Source organism: Mytilus trossulus, chromosome 3, assembly GCF_036588685.1.
Source record: "Mytilus trossulus isolate FHL-02 chromosome 3, PNRI_Mtr1.1.1.hap1, whole genome shotgun sequence".
NCBI classification, from domain to species: domain Eukaryota; kingdom Metazoa; phylum Mollusca; class Bivalvia; order Mytilida; family Mytilidae; genus Mytilus; species Mytilus trossulus.
The window spans coordinates 35,572,102-35,599,657 of record NC_086375.1 but is presented as its reverse complement, the minus strand read 5'-3'; the positions used below and the strand labels follow the sequence as shown (position 1 = coordinate 35,599,657).

At 30.8% G+C, this 27,556-nt stretch overlaps 2 protein-coding genes across 2 annotated transcripts; one reads left to right on the top strand and one right to left on the bottom strand.

The window, feature by feature from the left end:
- Positions 1-1,068: 1,068 nt before the first annotated feature.
- LOC134710722 (testis-expressed protein 30-like) lies at positions 1,069-4,448 on the bottom strand. The gene is made up of 4 exons (XM_063571114.1): positions 4,399-4,448; positions 2,783-2,929; positions 2,062-2,153; positions 1,069-1,478 (listed from the first exon to the last, which is right to left on the bottom strand). Exons 1-4 carry the CDS (start codon positions 4,446-4,448, stop codon positions 1,069-1,071), a joined length of 699 nt encoding a protein of 232 aa, XP_063427184.1.
- Positions 4,449-4,550: 102 nt separating this feature from the next.
- On the top strand, positions 4,551-23,884 carry LOC134711338 (legumain-like). The gene is made up of 13 exons (XM_063571882.1): positions 4,551-4,809; positions 9,411-9,508; positions 10,539-10,623; positions 13,907-13,992; positions 14,690-14,765; positions 15,394-15,456; positions 15,693-15,762; positions 16,525-16,643; positions 17,097-17,186; positions 17,480-17,560; positions 21,692-21,808; positions 22,508-22,681; positions 23,288-23,884. Exons 1-13 carry the CDS (start codon positions 4,660-4,662, stop codon positions 23,387-23,389), a joined length of 1,311 nt encoding a protein of 436 aa, XP_063427952.1. The 5' UTR covers positions 4,551-4,659; the 3' UTR covers positions 23,390-23,884.
- The last annotated feature ends 3,672 nt before the right edge of the window (positions 23,885-27,556 follow it).

The window sequence follows — 27,556 nt, the reverse complement described above, 5'->3', positions numbered from 1 at the left end:
ATAAAGGCAAAAATTCAGAAAATGCTAAAGATCATCTTTAAAGGTCAATAACTCCAATCAAGAGTTAACAAATAATTCAGATAGCTTGCATCAGATGGTCAATTTTGCACTTTCTTATTCATCTATTCCAGCTTTTAAGTTATCAGGTAAAAATGCAAAAAAAATGGCTCGTTCTTATTGATCTAATGCAGTTAAAAGTTATCAGTTAAAAATGCCAAAAATTGGTTAAAATCATTATTAAAGAATAATTCATCTAAAAAGAAGTGGTCTCACATTTTTTACCATGTTTAAAGATTTTAAGATCTTGACTTGGTGATCACTTTTCTTAATTCAAGACTCTTTCTATCGATACTATAGCTTTTAAAATAATCAGCAAAATGATTTTTTTTTTTAGCATCATTTGATATTTCAGGGCTGAACCTTCAATAAAAAGTCATCTGACAGTTTTGACATTAATGAACAGCCGGTAGATCTCAACATACTGAACATTTCTTAACCCATCAAAATTTTTCTATTCATAGCAGTTTTCAAGTGGATAGACGCAACTGGCAATTTATCCCTATGTTTTATTTTTAGCCATAGTGGCCATGTTGGTTAGAATGAGTGGGTGCCTGACAGATACTTAAATGATGATTGTGGCCAAGTTTGGTTAAATTGTAAATTAAAGTTTACAGATGCCAACAGACAATGGATACCAAGTGATGATAAAAGCGCTCTTGGCCTTTGAGCCAGGTGAGCTTAAAAGGGAGAGGGTTCAGATATAAAACTACTAACCCTTCACATATTCATGTACATTTCCCCAAGTACAAAATCTTGTCAGTGGTTTCCTTGTGTCATATCATTATTTTTTTTCTGCTATTTAGAGAATTTGTTGTGTGTTATTTAGGATTATTGAAGTTTGCAAATATTTTGATGGTTTTGTGATAAAAGTTATTTACAACTTAACAAACTGTATGTTGACCTCAAGATATCTTTTTGTTTATATTTTTATATTAGAGTGAAGTCTCATTATCTTATACCAAACATCTCCTTTTCATTCAACATCATAAGTTTTATAAACAGTAAAAATTATTTTTGTATTTTCTTTTTCACAGACATCTGTTCTTTAGTTCTCTTAGGTTTATCTGAAAGACATTCCTGTATAAAAGTTCTGATAACACAATCTATTTCTAGAACTATATCTTCACTGGGTTTTCCCTTTATCTCAAGTCCATGATTTCCTCCTTCAATCCAGTGCACCTGACTTTTGGTCATGTGATCAAGGACAGGTAAAAACAACTCCGGATCACACATATTATCATCTGTTCCACTAACGAAAAGGACTGGCTTTGTGACATCATAAAGTGGACCATCTCGTAACTGTTTGAAGTCATTCGGTTTATGTAAAGGATATGATAAACATATGACACCTTGTAAAAAATCGGTCATCTTTGAATCACAACAAACACCAACAGCTGCCCTTGATCCCATGGAACGTCCTAAAACCAATTAATGTATACAATAATAATGACTATGCCCTTTTTGTTTATCTTAAGCTTATCACAATATGTAAATGTAATATATAGATGACATTGATACACATGGTTTATTATATAAGAACGTGATAAAAGATAAATAAATTATACAGCACGTTTTTGTTGACCTGTTCATTCTGAGTATTGCACAAGAAATGAAAATATATCATATTGGAATTGTTTAGTGTATACCTTATACAAGAAATGACCAGAGGACAAAATTAAAACTTTTGGTTTACTGGAAAAAAAAATACTCTTTTAGGAATTATACTTAATTTTGATATTTTTTAAAATTAGTTGTAAGATTGCATTTAAAAGTTAAAAAAAAAATATTCTTGAATTTGGTGGAGAGTAGTCTCATTGTCAATCAAACCACATCTTTTTAATTATATGCATTTCTTTTTGCTTCTGTATAATTATTCTAAAACGCAAAAATAATCATTTTGTTTTATTCTATAAACCACTTTTGAAATTCTTGTACTAAGCTAAACAACATTTTTTCCCCAACAGTACAATGTATGTGATACTTCATATCTGTGAAACTTACCTCCAATAAAGCATCCCTTCAGATGAGGATAATTCTCCTTTACATAGTCCTGAAATATACAAATTTCATGTAGTTGACAAAACCTTTTCCTTCTTTTAAACACAAGTTATGAGTTATCTCCCATGAGAATACAGAACAAGTCACCATTCAGTTTTGAAATAACTTTTCCTTAGATTAACAAAGGCTTCAATTTTTTTAAACCATTTTTGTCTGTTTCTTTAAATTAACTGTTTGAAAATATTTTAAGCAAAAACTGTTTTAATTATTGAATAACTTACAAAACAAAGTTGTCAAAGTGGTGGCTTAATTGACTTGCGTAATTCATGATGCAAAAAAACATATCTCTTGCATGATTTTCAGAAGATAAATTAAATACTGATTATCTTTGATCCTAGTCTAAATAAATAAATTGTAACTCTCTGCCCATTTACCAGTATCTGTTCACAGTTCTAACATATACGGCAATTTTGAAAAATACAAATTTTCAATCCATATTATTTTTTTAAAAATCTGAATAAAATATGTTCTTTATGCAGAAATCTCATATTAAAGAGAAATTTCAACTTTGAAATTCATCAGAAAATATATTCTTTTGAATGTCAAATTATAATTCAGAAAAAAAGTTGTTTTTACCACTATTCCTGTAAACACTTTAGTCCTATAAGCAAGGTTCAACCCTTTGCATGTAAAACGCAGGACTAAATATCCTGCTTCAGCTAACTTCTCTACAATACCAACTAGCTGTTTATGGTTCATGTCCCCTCCAGCACCATGTGTAAGTATAATTCCATAGCTAATCTTAGCAGGATCATTGTAATAAGTTAAGCAGGCTTCATACTTCTTCTTTCCCAATTCTATCACAATACATCTGTAATACAGGGTATGTTTTATAAAAATAAAAAAGATTCTGCAACTTGGAGGAAGTGGGCATTTTAATGTTGAAAAACAATTCCATTTATAACTAGAAATTTAGTTGTTATTTGCAATCATTTGTGCACTATAAAAATACACTTGGAAAAATATAATGGAGCTGACAAATTCATACCTCAACTATTACATAGATGACACTTATTGACATAACAGAAATTTGGGTCAATACTAGGAAGACCACAATGGCATTTATAAAGTAAAGATTCCAACTTGAACCAAAATCCAGTTTAAGAAAGGTTGCAGATTCAAAATGACAACAAACAATCCCTTACAATCTTAGGTAAATATATAAGATATCTCATAAAGTTTATGAGATATCTTACATACTTTATAAGATATCTTCTAAAGTTTGTAAGATATCTCAAATAATTAATAAGATAATCTTTAAAGAAAATTATATATATATATAGTTATAATATAGTGTTATTAACTCAGACTGTTTCTGTATTGGCACTGGTATAGATTAAAGGTTTGCTGTATTGGCCTCGAGACACCTGCCTGAGAATCTATACAAGTGCCAATACAGAAACAGCCAATTCATAACACTTTTATTTTATATAAGATGTCTTGCATTGATTATATGGCTTACATACTATATAAGTATCATGATTTTATCTTAGGCCACGCCAATTTAATTCCTTGTTTGACGGACCTGCCCGCACCTATTTTTTTCCCCTGTTTCATAAATAAGATATCTTGTAAAGTTTAGAAGATTTCTTGAAGTTATAGTAAATCACTTGTTGAAATAAATGCAAAAAGTCTGATGTATTTATTATTATTGCATAGCAATATAATATTTCCCACAGAAAGTAACCAAAAGTTAGAGTGAAATAAATTCTAATATTGCACTAGTGCAATAAATCTTCAAAATTCATGACGTCATTAACGACAAAACTTAGTTTAATTTAAACCAATTTTTACTTTCAAATATTATATTGCTAGACAATAAACAGGTTTATTGCATGAATATTGGGGAATATTGTCCCTCATAAAACATATATTGCACTCGCAAGCTCGTGCAATAAAAAATTCTACTCGGGACAATATTCCCCAACATTCATGCAATAACCCTATATTATTAAAGTTCCATATTATTTTAAAAAAGGGTCTACAAGGACACTTAGTCACAGGCACTTGTTTCTGTCAATGTGGGGTTTACTATCCAAACCAGTACAAAAACGTTTTTTTGTACTGGTATGGATAGTAAACCCCACATTGACAGAAACAAGTGCCTGTGCACTTAGTCAGTAAAAGACAGTATACTTCTTCAAGTTGACACATTCCACATTGAAATACAAGAACAATTACATCAGAAAAGCCTATGACTTGAAGCCTGATGGTATACATATTTGATTTCAGTACTTGTCATTACTTAATGTTAAAGAACAAACATATAGGCTTTTGCACCTATCACAAATTAGCTTCTTCTCATCTTGACAATTTGGGTTTCCCGCCATATTTCTAATGAGGGAAACGTCTTGAGAACTTCCGAATGCACTTGACTGGTATCAATATGTTTTGCTAGCTCTCTAGCTCAGCTCTCTTGAGTTAAATCTGGAAACAGAATCCACGTGACAGAATCATAATCATGTGATGTTATTGCTGTAAACAAAAAGAAAGTACAACAGTGTTCACCTCACACATACATATTTACAACTAGAAGCGACAATGATGCAGGTTTTTCTGGTTTGCGTTTGTTTGACAGGGCTAGTCCTGGGAATACCACATAATTTTGAACTTCCTAAACTAAAAGACGACGGAGTTCACTGGGCTTTGTTAGTTGCAGGCTCAAATGGATGGATGAACTACAGACATCAGGTAAAACGCAAATTGAAAGTTGATTTTAAGTGAAATTTTTTTTTTTTCTCCTGTTTCCACATGATTTTTTTTTAAGTGAAGTAAAATTTTGAAGGAGTTATATTTTTTGAATGAATTTTAACAGGTTGGGAACATTAAACCCCCTGGATGGTGATTATACCTGTATCAGTCAGAGCTCAGACATAAATAAGTCTGAATCTGCTTTTAACTCATAGAGGTCTAAATTTGTAAGTTTTAGGATTTGTCTCCCTTTAATGTCAGACAAATTACGACTTGAATAAGTCCAATATTGTTAAACAAGAAATAATTGACCAGAATCAAAAAGTTGCAAATATCGACTCCTACAAGTCGATGAGTGATCGAAATTGGTTAACTTCAAGACCCATGCATACTTATAAGGAGGTCATGCATCTAAATCAAATAATGACAGCATTGAAAGCCAGTGCTTTGTCTTCTAAAGAAAAATATGAATGAGAGTCTAAAAAATCGGAGATAATGTTAATTAACCTTACAATGCAACCACCTGGAATCACACTTAATGAGGAAAAACATCTGTGTTTAGTAAGGATGTTCAATTAAATTATTAAATATAGATAGTTTAAGTCCTTGTGAACTCTCATACAGGTTTTTGCTGTCATAGGTGGTGTAGTTTGGCCACAAAGTAACATTAAGTTTTTTCACCAACATAAATAGACCTAAACAAGTCTGTCATTTTCTGACTTAGATAAGTCTAAAATTGAAACTACATTTTTATAATAAATACATGTTTCGACTTATTTAAGTCAAAAACAAAAATCGACTTGTTTATGTCTGAGCTCTGACTGTGTATAGAGGGATAAACCTTCTTTAGAGGGATAAAATTATCCCTCTGTAGAGGGGTATTTGTGTTTGCACTGGATTTAAAGCAAATTAGGGCAGAATGGCATTTTCTAATTATATTGGCTATAATCTCTAGCAGTAGGTGCATCAACATATGCACTTTACTAAATATTGAGATAACCTGTTTTCTGCTAAAGTGACAAAACTTGAAATCTATTGTATACCTATCTGAACACCTGATCAACATCAAAAGGAATAGTTGACCTTTAAATTTCATGTTAAATCTAACAATAGAAATTCTGTTCAGTGTGGCATAAGTGAGTAGAATTTACCTGATCATCACAGCTTTCAATCATGGTGAACAAAAGATTTTATATTTAGTCAGATAAGCAGCAAACTGGGCATGTGCATATTAAACTAAGTACATCAATTGGTGCATCAACTGTTGCAGGTTACTGCCATAATAAGTAGAGAATGCCATTCTGCCCTGTTTTTATTTAAATCCAGTCTAAATAAAAATACCGCTCTATAGAGGGATAATTTTATCCCTCTATAGAAGGTTTATCCCTCTATACAGGTATAATCACCATCCAGGGGGTTTGTTCCCAACCTGTTTAAGAAGTTTAAAATTTTACTTTTTCTTTTCTGTCTCTGATTAGTATGCTTCATATACATTTTTTTGTAATTGCCAATTGTAATTAATAAGTTGATAACCTGAGGTGCACTATTGAAGTGTCAGATTCTTACACTCGCTAGGGATATAAACATAATTTCTTTATGAATAATTCAATCAAGCTTGCAGTGTTTATATATTTGAGATCCCCCCCCCCCCCTTTTCGATTTCAAATCTATACATATTTAACAACATGTGATATCTCTTTTACAAACTAACACATTTAATTGATCCATCCTTGTCTAGATGTTACCTTATCTGCTTAATTACTTGATTAAATGAAAAGTTATCTTAGTAAAGTACAATTTTACACTTAACACTGATAATTTAATCAATATTGAATTAGATAGGATACTTGAGAAGATTAAATTTTATCTATAACAATTTCTTTTTGGGGTCATATGTAATGCTCATGACTTTGCATGTGATTAAATGACAATACATATAAGTAAAAGAATTTATGTGTCATGTGATCAAAATGTGATTTAATAAATTTATTCATGAGTGACTTTAAAGAACTTACATCCTGATTTAGTCATATGATTGAGCCTAGAATACATGTAACCATATAATTGAACAAAAATATGAATATTTTCTAAATTTCCGTTTATTTAAATTTGAATGTATATAGAGATGTTGGGCTATATGAATCAGAAACCCAACAGCACTAATATCATAATTAAATTTATACACAAAGGTATTGATATAAGTGAATATTTATTTCACCATGACCATTGTCTTGCATTTTATAATCCTCAGGCTAATATTAGAATATAAAGCAACAGATGCTAGTTCAATATTTTCTGTCATATGACTTTTTCATCTACAATCTGAATTCCCAAGGCAAATTTGTAATTACACTTCAGAGTAACATGCCTATGGACCAACAGACCTGTGTTACAGATGTATATACTAATTAAACTTAAAAAGATATATTACATTCAATTCATTTATGAAAAGATGTTTTTATGCCCCACCTACAATAGTAGAGGGCCATTATGTTTTCTGGTCTGTGCGTCTGTTTGTCCGTCCGTCTGTCCGTTCGTTCGTCCTTCTGTCCCGCTTCAGGTTAAAGTTTTTGGTCACGGTAGTTTTTGATGAAGTTGAAGTCCAATCAACTTGAAACTTAGTACACATGTTCCTTATGATATGATCTTTCTAATTTTAAACCAAATTAAACTTTTGACCCCAATTTCATGGTCCACTGAACATAGAAAATAAAAGTGCATGTTTCAGGTGAAAGTTTTTGGTCAAGGTAATTTTTGATGAAGTTGAAGTCCAATCAACTTGAAACTTAGTACACATGTTCCTAATGATATTATCTTTCTAATTTTAATGCCTTATTATATTTTTTATCCAATTTCATGGTCCATTGAACATGGAAAATGATAGTGCGAGTGGGGCATTCATGTACTTTGGACACATTCTAGTTAAGTGTTTATTTGTTACAGCTTTCAATCATGTCTAAACAATGTAAAAAGATTTACATGAATCATGTAAATCATGTAAATCTTTTTACATTGTTTAAATTTTAGAATTCTTCATATCATTCAAAGGAATGATGGTTTATTGATATGATTGACAAACATTTTACATGTACACATCATTTCTACGTTTTAGATGACTGCCAAAAAAAATTGCATCGTAAAATGCTAGCATGTTGTCGTTGTCTGCTGCGGCGTCGTTGTCGTTCAAAAACACATTTAGTTTCTGGACATTTAACTTAAGTTTTAGTGAATAAATCTTAATAAAATTTATACCAGAAGGTTCAATACTACTAAACGAAGATTGGTATTTTTGGGGTTATGGTCCCAATAGGTTTGGAATTAGGGGCCCTAAATAAGCATTTTTGTAGTTTTCAAACAATAACTTGTGTTTAGTGTATGAATGTCTCTGGATTATACCACAAGTTTCCATACCATGAAGGGATAGTTAGTATTGATTTTGGGGGTTATGGTCCCAATAGTTTAGGCAATAAGGGCCAAAAAGGTGGGCAAAAATAAACATGTTTGTAGTTTTCAAACATTAACATGTGTTTTAGTTTATGAATGTCTCTGAAATTATACCACTAGTTACCATACCATAAAGGGATAATTAGGATTGATTTTGGGGGTTATGGTCCCAATAATTGAGGAATTTGGGGCAAAAAAGGGAAAAGGAATAGGAAAAATCGATGCGAACATTATTTAGGAGCAGAAATTTCAAATATTGAGAAATGTACATTGAATATTGATAAAGCAAACCTTGGTTAGTACCTATATCTGCTGTACACAATGTACTGATTTTACACGGTGTTACTGTCGGTGTACATGTACATACTAAAATTCATCAGATAATATGTACATACAAATTTCATAAGATTAATGTACATTTAGAAAAATTAAACGGATTTTAATAAGTTATTTTAATGGTCTATTATATAAAGACTTTATTAGACTCTTAAGTAATATAGATTTCAACACCTTGCTAGAACTACAGAGTCATAGGGATTTGATATGACACATTAATGGAGGAAAAATGGGGGAAAACATCTCATTATTTTAACAGCTGTTGAATATAAGCATCTAGCCCAATATGATTTGGTAACTTGAAAAGAAAATAAGAGACTTATTCCAGTAAACTTCGTATATAAAATGTAGGCTAAATTCAATTTTTTCATTTTTCTGTGAATTTGAAGTTGAATTTGTGTTGACATACTCATCCTGATAGAAGTTTATGGAAAGAAGAAAATTGGCAGTGTAAATCCATTTCAGAATAACTACCACTTGAAGACAATACTTAGAGATTGTCTGGTTTCATTTCACACACAAGACGTGAAAACATTAGAAATTTATGCAGTAATGGCAGTGTTTCAATCAAGCTCTCATGCATTAACACACATCTATGTAAAGGTAGTGTCAACTTACAAGAGGTTCTCATTTGGTTCAGAGGTCAAAATGGAAAAGTGTGGTCAAATTTTTAAGTGTAAATTTTTATTTTCATAATTCACCTTTATGAAACATCACATGATATGAATTTTTCAACCTCCAAAATTGAGATAACATCTACATGTGTCACAAAACTTTTCTGTAGTTTGTAAGATTTAAACAAAAATATTTGATTTTTGTAGGCTGATGTTTGTCATGCTTATCAAGTACTAAAGAATCATGGATTACCAGATGAGAGAATTATTGTTATGATGGTTGACGACATAGCCAACAATAAAGAGTAAGACATTTTACTATAAACATGCTGCATTGGCTATAAAAGCTACCTAACAATCTCATTTTAACCTGCAGACCTTCATTATTAATGACTAATTGATGGGTTGTTACTTGTTTAACATACAGTGGTATATATTTCATGAATATTCAGGACCAGAACACAATACTGTAGATTCACTTATTTTCGTGGGTATCAATTTTCGTGGATTGATGAAAAACTAACATTTTCATGGATATTTGAATTCGTGGTTTGCTAATTTCTGTGAACAAAACGTATAGAAAGTTTGTAATTCGTTGAACATATGCATTCGTGGTTCACCTGTACCCACAAAAGCCACGAAAAATTGGTATCCAACAAATAATAATGAATCCACAGTAGGTTCATTCTGCAAGGTACTTTTATCTAGATAAGAGACAGAAAGATTAAACGGCTACCAAAAAAATACTGTAAAAATTGGGGGCGAAATTCATTTTTGCAACAGTTTTAAGACATTCAGAGAGTTGTTGCATGGTGAGGTTGATAGTGCTGTGTTGTGCCCAATGATTTTGACTGGATGTGGCTTGTATATAAATCTTACACAACCAAACAGTTGCCTAACTTTTGCACTAGTTAAAAGCAAGACAGAAGAAATTCACTTACAAAATTACCATATATTTTATCACTCAAACTGATGTTGAGTGATTTTATGTGAATCAAGGTTATTGCAGGAGATTAATGGTTATAATTATAATACTATGGTTAATGAGCTTCCATATTTATTACCTGGATTATAAAAAGAGATATTTCTAAACAAAGTAAATTGTCCAGTACCTCCAACTATCCTGTGAACACTGATCACCAATAGAGAGTTTTTAATTAACAAACATTTTGTGTATGACAAAGATTGAAGTAAAAATATCTAAAGAAAATTTAATGGTTCTGATTGTGCAATAGAACATTTCGATTTGCTCCCATAATATAAAATTTCAGGTCTTGAATTCTGTCTATAGAAAGCAAAAATTATATGTTAAACTCTTTCAATTTTTTTCTACAGAAATCCACAACCAGGAGTTATCATTAACCAGCCAGATGGACCTGATGTATATCAAGGAGTTCCAAAAGACTATACAGGATTAAAGGTAAATTATTGATAAAATGTTTATCAGGGAGTTCCAAAAAGACTATATACAATATTAAAGATAGCCTCAGATCCTAGCTCTCTGTTCAACAGAAGAGCCAGACTGAATACAGTAATATGTATTTGTTTATTAGTCCCCTACTGACAAAGTCAAAGGGGACTTTATTTGATGTTAAAATCATTATGCTATTGCATGATTTCTTGACAATTGGTGGGAAATATTTCAAGAACTTAATTTATGAATGAATGGTTATAACGATAAAGAAATCTGAAGAATGAATTAAGAGTGTTAGAAGGCCTTGTTTCCTTATTGGATGGTAAAGTGTTTCAGCTGCTTTTCTGTAACTTCAGAAAAGAAACAAAAGGTGATTTGGTGTAATCACAAATTGGAATCCTTTTCTGTGCTACACTATTTAGTGTTATCTTACAAGTTACATTACTATGTGTTGTTATATCCCACTTAGGATGATATGAACTATGTCCAGTGCACGATGTTTTGTCGATATTGTCAACATCGCAATGTCAACTTTATAGTGTCGTTATTGTGTTTACATTGTATCCTATCAATATGTTCTATACCTTTCTGTTTACATCGTTCACATCGTATACATCGCAATGTTAACAATATCGTGTCAACATTGTGTTTATATTGTGTATGCAGAGTCTATACCTTTCTGTTTACATCTTCACATCGTATTCTTTGCGATGCTGACAATATAGTGTCAACCTCGTGTTTATTTTGTATATATAAAGTCTATACCTTTCTGTTTACATCGTTCAAATCGTATACATCGCGATGTTGACAATATTGTGTCAACATCTTGTTTATATTGTATATATAGAGTCTATACCTTTCTGTTTACATCGTCCACATTGTACACATCGCGATGTTGACAATATCGTGTCAACATCGTGTTTATATTGTATATATATATATATAAATGCTATACATTTCTGTTTACATCGTTCACATAGTATACATCGCAATGTTGACAATATTGTGTCAACATCATGTTTATATTGTATATATAGAGCCTTTACCTTTCTGTTTACATCGTTCACATCGTATACATCGCGATGTTGATAATATCGTGTCAACATCGTGTTTATACACAATATATATACAACTCGTCTAAACATCAACCCAACAATGTTAGATCTGTAAATTTGCTTTCACAAATTTTTGGTTCTTCCCTCGCCGGGATTCGAACCCATGCTACTGTGATATCGTGACACCAAATCGCCTGCACTGCAGCCGTCCCGCTAGACCACACAACCACCTGGGCTCTCAAAAAAAGAGCTTTCGGTGGGCATGTGTTACCTTTCCACGTCAGTTTTAATCTAGCGGCGTACTACAGTACATGATATATATATACGAGTCTAAATTGAAAACTACGTTCAAACCTATGATAATTGCGTTGGATAAAAACCGCAATTTTTATACGTGTGCATGTCAATATATATATAAAGTCTATACTTTTCTGTTTACATCTTTCACATCGTATACATCGTAATGTTAACAATATAGTGTCAACTGTTGTTGTTGTTTTATATACATTTTTTTTTCGTTCTTTTCTTTTTTAAAATAAGTTAAACATTAGTTATATAGTTTAAATTGTTTTCCATTTGTCATGTCGGCGTCTTTTATTGTTAAATATGCGATATAAACTTTGCTCAATGTTAAAGGCCATACGGTTATCTATAGATGTGCCATTTCGTATATTTGTAGTGGAAATTTGACTTATTTGCAATCATACCTTTCTGTTCAAATTGTTCACATAGCAATGCTAACAATATTGTGTCAAAATCGTGTTTATATTTTATATTGAGTCTATGGTACGTATATAAACGTTAAACTAACTGCATTTGTTTGCACCTGTCCTTAGTCAGGAATCTGTTGTTCAGTAGTTGTCATTTGTTGAATTGTTCATACATGTTTCTGGTTTCTCGTTTTTTACATGTATCAGACCGTTATTTTTCTTGTTTAAATAGTTTTACACTAGTGTTTTTTTGTGCCTTTCTTGCTTGCTACTCAATAAAAACCAAAACTCTGTGTTAATGACAATACTTTAACCTATAGTGGTTTACTTATAAAACGTGTAACTTAAATGAAAAGTTGTCTCATTTGAACTTATACCGCATCTTCTTATATGTATACATCGCTATGTTAACGATGTCAACGATGTAAACACTATATAAGAGTTCAAACAATGTCAACGATGTTGACACGACATCATGTTAACATTGTAAACATCGCAATGTTAACGATGTCAACGATGTAAACAATATATAAAAGTTCAAACAATGTCAACGATGTTGACACGACATCGTGTTTACATTGTATACATCGCAATGTTAACGATGTCAACGATGTAAACAATATATAAGGGTCCAAACAATGTAAAAGATGTTGACACGACATCGTGTTAACATTGTAAACATCACGATGTTAACGATGTCAACGATGTAAACATTATATAAAAGTTCAAACAATGTCAACGATGTTGACACGACATCGTGTGTACATTGTATACATCGCAATGTTAACGATGTCAACGATGTAAACAATATATAAAGGTTCAAACAATGTAAACGATGTTGACACAACATCGTGTTACCATTGTTTACATCGCAATGTCAACGATGTAAACATTATATAAGGGTTCAAACAATGTAAACAATATTGACACGATATTGTGTTAACATTGTAGATATCGCAATGTCGACAATATTGAATAAACATCCTGCACTGGACATGATTGGATGATATATGGGGCATTTTGTTTTCCAGTCTGTATTGTTAGTTTGTTTGTGACTCCCTTCATTTGCTACTGCATCTTGTATGAGTATAAAGTTTTAGTTTAAGGTAGTTGTCACATCAACTTGAAACAGTGTTAAAATGATGTGAACTTAATAAGAAATTTGCCACCGGTAAATGAGGGTTTTGACACAGATTATGTAGATATTGAACATAGAAATTAGATAGTGTTAGTAGGGCATAATGACCTGTGGACACACATTCTTGTTATCCTCAAATATTATTGTAAATTTAGAAAATTTGAGTGCTTCTATCATGTCTATTATTGCGATTAAAAGAATGAACAAAAATGCGGATTAATCATTGCAATTTTTGGTATTAAAGGCTGAATACATGTATGTATCAGATATCAAACTGCAAGTTCATATTATTACGATACTCACTCACTCACATTATCATGATTATTGGCATTAATAAAAATCTCACAATGAGTTCTGAATTTAAAGTACATAATTTTTATTTTTAGGATGTTACTCCAGATGTATTCCTGGATGTATTACAAGGTGAAAGTAAAAAAGTGAAGGGTAAAGGTAGCGGCAAAGTTATAAATAGGTAATTATTGGTCAATGGGAAGAATAGCTCAAAGCCGCCTACATTCTTTCTCACTCTGTATTTAATACTTATCAAATAGAGAATGGAAATTGGGAACATGTCATAGAGACAATAACCTGCCCAAACAGCAGAAAATATTGAAATTGTTTTATGGAGAAAGCAAAGACACTGGAAAATCTCTTGGACACCTATTTTTGTTTTAGAAAGATCCCTAAATTGGTATTCTAAAAAATTAATCAAAATTAAACAAATAAATAAGTAGATAAAGGAAGATGTGGTATAAGTGCTAATGAGACAACTCTCCATCCAAGTAACAGTTTTAAAAGTAAACATCAAGTAAAGTAAAGGTCAAGGTATGGCCTTTTACACAGAACTTTGGCTTACACTGAACAGCAAGCTATAAAGAGCCCCAAAAATTACTAGTGTAAAACCAATTAAACAGGAAAACCAAAGGTCTAATCTATATAAAAACGAAAAAAAGGTACACATTTCAGAAAATATTTTAAAGAATTTTATAAATGTAAAAGATTTATTTTTTCTATGTTTTAATATTTGTTCTCATCAGTCGATACATAGAGATTGCCATTATTGTTATATTGTAATTAAGCATTTGACCATTTTCCTTTGGATTAGGTTTTATTGACATCTTGATAACATGTGTAGATGAAAAACAAATTTTGTATGATTCTTTTTTCAGTGGACCAAATGATCATATCTTTGTAAATTTTGTTGACCATGGAGCACCAAACTTGATTGCTTTTGGAGAAAAATTTGTAAGTACAATATGTGATTATAAGTATTGTGGATTTATTTATTTTGGTTGGTACCAATTTTTCATGGATGGAGGAAAACTTGCATTTTAGTCGATATTTGAATTTTTGGTTTTCCAAAAGTCTGCATTTAATTATACAGCAAATTTGCAAATTGTTAAACATTTAAATTTGGTGATTCCCTATACCCATAACATCCACAAAATTTGGTATCTAACGAATAATAATGAATCAACGGTACATGTATATCTTTTTACCTAGGGCTTTCAGATATTTAAATGATGTTATATTTTTGTTTCTGCTGATTTTTATTTCTGCTGATAAGGAAGTCTACTAAACATAAGCCATATTTCTTTTTAAAAGAAATTTCAGATCAACTATTGGTGTGAGATTTATCTTTTTGTGGATTCAGAAAAATAACTTGTATGTTTGTGGTATTGATTTTTAAGTTTTTACAAACTTTGCATTTAAGCCTTTTAGTCAATTATACATGTATTTTTGTTAACCCTTAAATTTTGGTTTACATATACAATGTACCTACAACACAATGAACATCAGTACCCTATGCATATAATAAGGAATCCAAAGTAAAAAGTGTATAAAAATTTCCTTATTCTTGATTTTTTTCTAGCTCCACAGTAAAGATCTGATGAAAGTTTTAAAAGAAATGCATCAAGAACAGAAATTTGCAAAGGTAATGCATTATTAATTTAGAAATTAAACTGTTTGTGTTTTAATATTTAAATCTATTTAAATACACATATGATGTTGTTGAATCATTCTCTCATATAAGTAGATTATTTTCTGAATTCTAATCTGTAGATATTACTTTACAGTGTTTTTGAAAACATAGACAGCAAGATTTTAACTAATTGCTGATATATATTAGCATGTAAATGTAACTTGACAAATTTTATTATTTAATTTTAGCTTGTGTTTTACCTGGAGTCTTGTGAATCTGGATCTATGTTTAAAACTCTTTTACCTAAAGATATAAACAGTAAGTGATTCATACACTGTTAAAGAAAAAAATCAAACATTATAAATATATACTGGTACCTTTACCTTTGTAAGTCTCTTAACTTTAAAGTAGGTTCTTATTCATATATCAAAACTTCATCGACAAAATATCAACCATGATAAATGACAGAGAAAAATCAAAGGTCAAACTCAGAATTTGGGGAGAGAAGAAAAATTGTCTCCCTTTATTATGCTTTTTCAAGAATTATTTCTTATTTTGGAGGTATCTTTTATATGATTGTATTGTGTAAATTATTCTTTAACTGCTGTTGACATATATACTGGTACCTTTACCTTTGTAAGTCTCTTAACTTTAAAGTAGGTCCTTATTCATATATCAAAACTTCATCGACAAAATATCAACCATGATAAATGACAGAGAAAAATCAAAGGTCAAACTCAGAATTTGGGGAGAGAAGAAAAATTGTCTCCCTTTATTATGCTTTTTCAAGAATTATTTCTTATTTTGGAGGTATCTTTTATATGATTGTATTGTGGAAATTATTCTTTAACTGCTGTTGACATGCTCAACATTTATTGCAATCTTTTATATATCAATGAACGTCAGGTTACCCGGTACATGTTTTTCACATTTAATACATTGAATAACTAATAAGTCTTCAAAAGAGCAAGCAGTTTACTCTCAAAATGGTCTGCTTTGAATGTTTTGAAAAAGGGTCTTTTGATTTATACATTTGATCAAAGTGTTCTTTAAATATGTTGGTCTTTGTTTATTTTCCAGTCCTTGCATTGTCAGCATCTAATTCATCTCAGTCATCTTATGCCTGTTATTTCGACAAAAAGAGGAAGACTTATTTGGGAGATGTGTTTAGTGTAATGTGGTTACAGGATTCTGACAAGGTAATATTTTACAGGGGATATTTTTATGCCCCCGCTGTTAGGCAGAGGTGGCATTAAGTATTACTCGTGTCTGTCTGTCCCAACTCACTTTTACAGTTCATGAGTTAGACCCCTTTATAAACATACAAATTGATGAATTTTTTGTTTCTGTTTTCTAGAAGTTTGCCTCTCAGCCAAGTATTATGAAGCTTATAGGCAATGCTGATTACCACAAAACACAGTTTGAAACTGGATGTTGTCACTTTTACTGTTCTTAAGTTATCCCCCCTATATATGACTTAAAAATCATGGAACTAAAAGGCAATTCTCTGTAGCTCTCCAACCATGCTAAAAAAATCATTTCTTTTAATGGAATAATTTAAAATGTAATGTTTGGCATGAAACATAAAGGTTTTCTGAAGATATCCTATCTAAATTTTAAATTAAGAAATAATCCTATTTTGTCAATTGTAGGAAAATTTAAATTCTGAAACAATCCAGGATCAGTTTAAAATGACAAAGAAGAAGACAAACACCAGCCATGTGATGGAGTTTGGAGATAAGGTTAGTTAAAAGTTGAAATATAGTTTGGGGCTATTAATTCCAGAACAGAGGATCTTGAAAGGTCATTAAAACAGAAAGTAGAATTTATTGCCAAAATAAAATAAAATAATTTGTATACAGTTATTTGCTGCTGATTTTAATAACTTGCCAACTAAATAAATAAATTTTACAATTACATATTAAGGCTATTGTTTAGTTCTAAGAATTGCTAATAATGGTGATATTTTGTGGTCATGTTGCAGCTTTTAATTCATTTTGTATTATAAACTGATTTTTGTTTCTCTATATTTCAGTCAATTGGGCAAATGACAGTGGCTGAATTCCAAGGAAATCAGCAAGCTAACAACATTGTATTCCCAGCACCTGATCCAACTGTAAGTCATTTTACACAGAAAAAATAAAATTATAGAAAAATGTACAAATAAGAAGATGTGGTATGATTACCACTGAGACAACTCTCCGCAAGAGACAAATTGGTGAATTATTTAACAACTATAGATTAACTATATAAGTGGGTATTAAGTTGACTATATAAAGCTGTACATTGATAATGATTGATGTTACAAACTTCATATGATAAACAGTCTAAAGGGAGAAATTTGCTTTTCAAAGGATTCCCAACTTAAAATTGTCAATCTGCATCTTATAATTTGAATATATGCCATCAACATGAGAGACTGAATCCAAGATGAATTATTAGAAATCTTATGTTACAAAGATATAATGAAAAGGAGGAAAAGTTGTGTGATTGTCAAGGAGAAATATCTAAATAAACTTTGTTATATAAAATGATAGCAAAGTAAGAAGTTATCTCCCCTTACATGTATATATTTCTAGTGTATTTCAACCAAATTATAGTTTGCATTGCTAGAATAGGGAAGGGAAAAGAATTTTAAATTCATACACCATTATACATTCTGAACTTAAATTTATGTAAAGCTGAGTGATCTTTTGTTTGTCATGATTTCACCACTGCTTGATTCTTATGCAGATTGGAACGTAAACTAGACATCATATATATATTTCATCAGAAGACCCAAACATAAAATCAAAGCAAACACTATCTTGGTATTACTTAATAATATGGAAATTAAAGCAAGCAATAAGGTTTGCAACTTAAAAACCAGATAAATGTTCATCAAAGCAGACTTGGAATTAAAGGGAAACTTCGCAAAAAAATCAAAAATTGATATTATGTCCATTCTGTATTAAAATGCTCAAATTTATAAATATTAAAGTTTTATTCCGCTAGATAAGAGATCACCATCGATTTTAAATTTTGAGTATCAGTTATCTTCGTTCCGCCATTTTGTTATCTTGTCCAAATAAAAATCACGATATGTCTATAAACCACAAAGAAACAAAACTACAGTAACCGATGTAGTCGTAATAACGTGTCGATATCTTGTCAATCGTACGGTTGTTTTATCTGACTAACTAACTTGATACGGAAAATGTTCTTATTTTTTTAATAACCATATAGTCTGTTATTTTTAAACTGTTAATATTGGAATTAGTTAAAAAGTCAAAGTTCAAATCATAGATAAGTGTTCCGTGAAAATTGTTTTCGAAAATCTAATTCGTTCATAATTCAAGTAATATACTTTATTCAAATAAATTAGGATCTTCGCTCCACTGATCACCCGCATGGCTTAAGGTATTACTCCCAAAGGTATTGTGAGGGGTGTAAGGTGACACGTCCAGGTATTCAAGCGATTTCCTGTTGGACTTGCAAGTTCATGCATCGTTTCACTTCTGTAGGTATTGATCAGTGTACACTGCCGATAACTTATAAATTTCCATTTTGAACTATCAGGTGCATGTATAATATACATCTCTGTCTTGCGTGTCCGAAAGTGATATAATATACTAGTCATTACTTAACTCATACGCTTGTTTATAAATAAAATTTCTGGTGTAAAGAATATTATTTATAAAAAAAAAAATGATACCAAAAAAAAAAAAAAAAAAAAAAAATTGAAGATATACAAATATACGTATTTTTTCCAATTTTCCAAGGGTTAATTTGGGAAAATCAGAGACATATAATTGTATTATATGTCTCTGGGAAAATGTAATATTTACTCGTTGTCAATAGTAAAGGACATAGTTGGATCATTCCAGAAATGTTGATTAAAAAAAATGTGCGCACTTGTCGACGATTCGTTTATACGCCCGGATATAAAGTTACGGAACTATACATGTATACATTGAACATAAGAAAGAAACATACATTTTGTGCAAATTGGGGTAAAAGTTTTGTAAATAGACTAGTCCACGTATACCAACAGTATGTAATCATCCAATTCGATAGACTATTGTATACCAAAAGAAGAAGAAGAAGAGGACCAATTTGATTTAAATACAGGTCGATCTATAACTTGCTTTGGTTCATCGAAGTTATGAACATAGTAAAATCACAGATTTATATATCAATTAGATTGTTCTCGAATAAAGAAAGAAATTCGTCATCACCACAATTGTTCCGACATATGCAACTGGACGTACACTAATAATCCCTGAGGGATGTGAATATTTTCTAGGAAAGCTATTGAGTATTAAAGTTTCAACTCATTTTCGGGATTTATTTTCTTTCTTGATATTCAATGACAGCAAATTTAAAGAATAAACTGCTTGTCAGATATTTGACCGCTTTAGGGGTATTCTTGCCAGTTGAACAGACTTATAATTACATTAAAAAATAGGGAAAGATGACATTAAATTCGTTGTCTTTTGTTTTTAAACATCTTTGGTCAAATAGTTATTAAGTATTATACGTTGTGAGACGAAGACTATTTTAATAAGGACGTCCCCGATTATGATTAAACTTGGTTGACGTTTTTCACACTTGTCTTGATAAAGAATATCTATTCGTAATTTTTCGATTCCATTCCAAGAAGACCTTAAATTTGCTGTCAATTTTTTTAAAACTTCTCAAGTACAAAAGTATTTTTTCTTTATTCGTTCATATTATAATCCGCTTCGGTAGAGTTATCTTCAGTGAGTTCCAGTTATTAATTTATACGTGGCTTTTAAAAAGTCTAAATCTAAGTGTTCTCATTCATTTATTTGCCTAATAAAGACAAATAAAAGTACTTTGGTAAAGCTATTTATAATTTCTAAGTTCTCTTTTTTATTAGACATCAATCAAGGACAAAAGGTGTAAATCATTTCAATCGGACATATGAATTAAGTTTCCCGTCTTTAACCGAAAATTGTGTATTTCTTAGTAAATTAACTTATTTGAATTCAAATAAATAATAACACCAAATGTAATTAAATAATTCCACGGCTATCAATTTTTATTTGTCACCAACTTGAATATATATTATAAATATGTGTATTGAATGGTCCCTTGTCTTATAATTTACTGATCCGAATAGACAGTCACACGTGGCAAGGTGTGCCTGAGAGGCGTGGTTAAATACCGAAGTGCAAATAACAATTTACCTTTCAACAAGCCATCTACGAGCATTGCCACAGAACCGTGAATACACACATCGTATCAACCAAGTCATAGCAGAGATAGTAAAAGGTCAATAAGAGTACACCAACATATTGTCTTTACAGTTTATTGTACTTTACTTTGTTCACCTTATCAGTCCGAAAATACATTAATTAAAAATAAATTTATAACTTTTTGTGTTGTCTACAAAAATAATTCGAATATATACGTTTAACATAGAAAATTTATCTCATGAATATGTACAATTGAACGTCTGTGCGTTTTATCTTCTTTTTATTAGATAAAGCATAAGTCATCGGCGCGCTTACGATTACGTTAAAATATGATTAAAAACCAAGACTTTTAATGATTGTATTCTAAATCCCGGCATGCAAATACCAGGAGAAAACGTCACGACCTACAGGAAGTAGTTAATATTTTTTCATTAAATATTGAATTTCTCCTTTATTACTGCACATATAGCGATAAAACTTTGTGAATATATATATTATGTAATAATGAACATATTTAAACCATAAGTAAAAAATCGTGAATTTTCCCTTTAAGGTTGCATAAATGTAAATTTTGAAGAAGGCTGTGTTGATTTTGAAATTCAGCTCTAAAATTCAGACATACCTTTTGATTGTTACTTGATTTGAATTGTAGTGCCAAAATCAGATTAGAGCACAAATGTATCCTTTTGGGAATTTCACTGGCCAAGTTTTTAAATAATCAATATTTATCTTGGGGACATCATCTTAATTTTGACTCAAGTTCATTATGTTTTATGAAATTAATGTTATTTTACTCACACTTATATGGCCAAGAGTTAATGTCATATTTGGAGTAGACTTTTGCAGGTCTCTGCACATCATAATGGTACCACAGTGGCACTTCTTGTGTTTCACACATTGTTGCTGCAAGTTATATTTTGATAAGCATTGTTGCATGCACCAATCACTCAGCAATAAGTGATGATGACTGAGAATCAACTTTTGCTATGTGAAATCTTTAAATCAATACAATTCTGAAATTATTTTTTTGTATTATCCTCCCACAGATAGATGCAGTAAAAGCTGAGGATGTTGAAATGGAAGTACTTAGAAATTTATGGCTCTTGTCAACAGATGAGCATGAGAGAGAACAGCTGATGTCACAGCTTTCTGGCTTAGCTCTAGTAAGTTATAATACTATAAACAATACATCATACAATCTAGCATGGTGATGGAGAGTATGAAATCATCACTTTTATTCTGTAAATCAAAGTAGACCATACTAGGTTTTCCTGTTTGAGTTTGTTTACTTTAGTAATTTTCGGGCCCTTATTAGCTTGCTGTTCAGTGTGAGCCAAGTCTGTGTTGAAGGCCATACTTTGACCTATAATAGTTTACTTTTTACAACTTGTGACTTGGATGGAGACTTGTCTTATTGGCACTCATACCACATCTTCTTATACATGTACAATGTATCTATTAACAGGATATCCCTTCATTGTTAAAGCAATCTATCAAGTTAAAGCTAAATGTGTGCGTAAACAATTTTAAATCGTGTAAAATAGGGCCTAAATAGTAAATAAATATAGTTTTCATTCATGTCAACAAAGGTCTAACGTTTCTGTGAGGATTGAAATGCAGATTTAAGTTTGAATAATGGATATTTATAAGCCACAACTAATCAAAATACTTTAAAATTGCCTAAATTCATGTGATATGGCATATAAGGTTTGTTTCAATTCAAGTTATTCAATTTGATAAAATAAATAGTTTTCTCTCGTGGTTTTACACTTATTGTAAAGACTTTTGATAAATATGGTCCTCAAGAATTATTTAATTAACTATTTTGAAATCATAACATTATATTTGATGTATCATTTCAGAAAAGATCTAAGATAAATAGATTAGTGAAGGAGATTATCAGTAAAACAGTGGACCATGATCACCAGACAGTTACCAGTATCATGGAGGACACTGTTGACCTTTATAATCATGATTGTTACATTCAAACTGTGGAGTATTTGAGAGATACATGTCATGACCTTGACCTTCCAAATGTAAGTATTGGAAAATGGTTGTCGTGCATTGAGTGATTTATTGTATTTGGATAACACTCTTGTCTGCTGAGAACTTGTGTCACATGACTGGTGCCATGATTTTAAATCAATAAGTTACAATTGTTGTTTTTAACAGGAATTATAATATCTAATTAAAAAATGACAATAGTATAAAAATTCTCTAACATTACTTATAGCACATGAAAACTGATAATATTGTGTAATACTAACTTTTTGAAGCATGTACAAATATGATGTTCTTATTCATTGAGATTTTACCTTAAGTGGATGTATCTTATCTGTTGATTGTCAGTTAAAGACTACAGTGTCCAATTTTGTTCTAAATAGATATAAGAAGATTTGGTATGAGTGCCAATGAAATAACTCTTCATCCAAGTCACAATTTGTAAAAGTAAACGATTACAGGTCAAATACAGACTTCATCACAGAGCCTTGGTGCACGCCGAACAGCAAGCTATGAAGGGCCTCTAAAATGACTAGTGAAGGCTGGAATCGACAGTTTTTCAACAGACACTTTTAAAAATATATAAGAGAGATTTGTAATTTTTTTTAATACATTTTGACCCTATTTTATTTATATTTCAGTTCCAGTACTCTCTCAGACGACTTTATGCTTTTGTTAACCTGTGTGAGCGCAACAAGTATTCATTTGCCACCATTAAATCTGCAATAGACAAAACATGTTAGTGGACCAAAAATACAGTAGACGAAAATGGACATAATATTGAATACCAGAGTGCTATTAACTTTATTTGAATCATCCGATATATCACTTTTTGCAGAGGAGTGTTGTTTCGATTTATTATTAATATTATGTATTTCCGTTCAATTCTTACTATTGGAAGGTTGTATGTTTATTTACAAAAAATAATACCGGTTTATATATACTGATTTTGTATCATTTTTAAACATTTATCAAAATTTTCCTTGAAATGGCATTATCTTTGCTTCGATACTGGGAGCAATAATAATTTTCTTCCTTTTTATGTTTTTGTAATACAATGTCAAAATATATTTTCTATTCACAAAATACTTTATATATTTGTATATGCAGGCTGTGTTATGAATTGATATTTAATCTTAGTGTATAGTAATAATAATATCAGTACAGAACATCAGGAGGAGCTTGGACTTCTGAAGGATATTGTAACAAGCCAATATTTAAAAATAAATATTTAATTATTATATGACTATAAATTTTCTTTTTTCTCATTGGCTAAAAGCATAGGAAATCCTCTTTGATAAAACATTATATTCACCGCGGCAAAAATCACGAGAGGTTAATATAAGATTTGGAACAGCGTCCGTGTACCTAAAAATAGAAACGGGGAATTCTTGTTAGCTATTTAAGGGATGTATAAATAAAATGGTTTTTAATTGAACGACCGAATAAATATCAACCAATCAGAGCTCTCGACATAAAATCGTTTCGATCTCACAGACGACAGTTACATGTTTCCGGCAACGAAGTATGGCTGTAGCAGCAGAAGTAGCTACTGAAAAACGCTTTTCATCTTTTAATTATGAGGAAATTAAGAAGATTTTGATGGAAAAGGATTCTAAAAATACTCGCCGATCAACATATTCTAGCGTGAAGACATTTAAATCTTATTTACGAGAGAAAAATCTACCATCTTACCAAGGATATATTTCACAATCTAAAAATATTAAAATGACACTGAGAACTAAAAAGTCATATAATAAAGCAATTGTTGACTTTTGATATCAGTTGATACAATGATTTATCAACCCCAGAGATGTGATATTCACCTCGGCCGTTGGCCTTGGTGAATATCACATCTCTGGGGTTGATAAATCATTGTATCAACCTCATCAAAAGTCAATAATTGTATAATGTTGTTAAAAAAACCAAAACAAAATTTAATGTCAGTACAAAATTGTACGTTTCAGATTAAAACTTGTTAGAAACAATCTACCCATTTCTTCTAATCATCAGAATTATAACAATCATACATATACATGTGTATCAGCATATTAAATAATGGACTTATGAAGTGTACTGGATACTTAACAAGTGTTTTATACATTTATATTCCTGCTTTCAATATAGTTTCTTTACTTTTGATGGCAAGTTATATATTCACTGTGTAAATCCCATGTGCATTTTATGTTGCCAAAGATTAAGCATAATAATTTGTTAAGTGTTTTATGTTATATTGTAGAATTTTTGTAATTTCACTTGTATTCTGTGTTTCAGTAATATTCAGATGTTGTGTTACGAAAAAATTTCAAGTTTTCAGTAAAGGATGTACTTAGGTGAGGGTTTCGAATTCGTGTCAAATATTGGTACTCCTTGGTGTTTTCCATACAAACGAGGTAAAATATTTTGCCCCATAACACCAATTTATTTTTCATATAAGACTATTCAGCTCATGAAAGGTCATTTACCAAAATTTAAGAAGATTCTTAATTTTCTTTCTTTTGTTTTGGGACCCAAATAGTACCAATGCAAACATAAGGTAAAATTCAGAGTCAGCCTTTTCCCGCCATTTTTTAAATCTCAAATATCTCAAAAAGGAGGTCCATGACCTATCAATATTTTTATCTTATTTTTATCCTTAAAGAATGCTCTACCTGCTTATAGTATCAATTTTAAATTCTTGATTTATTAATTTTCACCTAACCTCACCTAAGTACATCCTTAAAGAAGATATTATGTATTATAAATTGCAGTAAGAATTTAACATTTACTGTTCAATAAGAATTCTATCATACATTTACAAAATTTTACTTAAACTGTTTGAGTAGGATTAAATATGTTATGTAAAAGGTATAGTTCATGTTCTGTTGTTTTTAAATGATATGTGTAATGTTGCAAATCTTAATTTCATTTAATGGAATTAAACACGGGTCTGTTACATAAAGATATAAGAACGTTACAGAAATTTACTTTATCTGTGATGATAGAATTTTCATAAGTGGTTTTCAGAAAGATTTATATATATTTGCATGCTCTGTAACAGGGATATGTAAGAACGATACAGAAATTTACAATTTCTGTGATGGTAGAATTAACATGTGTAGTGTTTCAGAAAGATTTATATATTTGTACATGAGTTTATATAAAACATTCCTGCCGTTGTCTGTGATCAGCCAATCCATAATATCATTAAAATGTTGGATATTATATTATATCTTTTCTTCGATTACTAAACCTAGAAGGCGAGTGAATTTTATGCATCCGTCGTAGTGAAAGGGGCATTAAGTTTTACCTTTGTCAGTCTGTACTTTGTCGATCTGTTCATCCTATAATTGGTTTATGTTTTCCAACTTTAGTTTGGCTCAACCAAATGTTATGAAACTTATAAACAATGCTTATTACCACATACCAGTTATCAAGTTTGAATTTTGGTGGCATCCTTTTTACGATTCTAGAGGTTTGCTCCTTCATAAATGAAAAAAATGCTTATATTGTTGGTTGTCAGTGATAGAGTTGGGGGGAAATTACCTACTAGTATTTAAATACCATTTCATGGGTTTAATCTTAAAAAGGCATTAAAAATGTATTACATTTCTGCTTAAGCTTATATGCCTTATAACAACTGACCTTTATTTGAATGGTAATACAAATGTAACAATCAGAAAAGGACTATTGTATATATATGAGTTACAAATTATGAATTCCCTAAAGTTACCATATATAGTATTTCCTAAATTTGCATGAAATATCTGCAGCTTGCCATTAGCAAACAACAATCAATCCAAACAGGACATTTCTAGGTTCATTTACTTCTCTACATGAATGGTCCATTGTGTGAAACATTAAAACAAATAAGGATTTCAGGATTTGCAAACAAAATGTTTAATGGTATTGTACACCAAACCAGACCACACCAACATAAAATAAACGGCTGCGCCATGAGAGCATGATACGCCCGACGTCTTGTTTGGAAGTTTTATGCAATAATCATAAATAGTTTCTGAGAAAGTTTTAAGCAATAACCATATATTGTTTTTGAGACATGCGGGACATGTGAAACCCCCAACCCTGTTTTTTTTTTACAAAAAACTAAATATCACTAAAATAAAATTTTGAATCAAAACCAAAAAGTATACAGATCTTTAGATTAATATAACAAAGAAGTGTGTAAAGTTTTAAGCAATAATCGTAAATTATTTTTGAGATACGGCGCGACATGTAAAAAAAACCTCCCCTGTTTAACAAAATACTCAATAACTCCAAAATAAAGTTTTTAATCATCACCAAAAAAGTATACAGATCTTTAGATTAATATAACAAAGACATGTGTAAAGTTTTAAGCAATAATCATAAATTGTTTTTGAGATATGGTGCGACATGTAAAAAACCCCTCCCCCTTTTTTACAAAATACTCAATAACTCAAAAATAAAATTTTGAATCATCACCAAAAAGTATACAGATATTAAGATTAATATAACTAAGAAGTGTTTAAATTTTTAAGCCATAATCAAGAATCGTTTTTGAGATACGGTGCGACATGTGAAAAAAACACACCCCTGTTTTAGTTACAAAGTGCCGTAACTCAAAAAGTTTTAATCTTATTTTCACCAAAAAGTATACAGATCCTTTGACCATCATAAGAAACAACTATGTTAAGTTTCATGAAATTTGGATAAGTCGTTCTCAAGTTACGGTGCGACATGTTTATGCCAGACAGACAGACAGACGGACAGACAGACAGACAGACAGACAGACGGACGGACAGACAGACAGACGGACAGACAGACAGACAGACGGACGGACAGACAGACAGACGGACACCGGACATTTGTATACCATAATACATCCCGTCAAAATTTTGACGGGCGTACAAAAAAAAGACAAGCAACATATGATTCAGCCTATGATATAT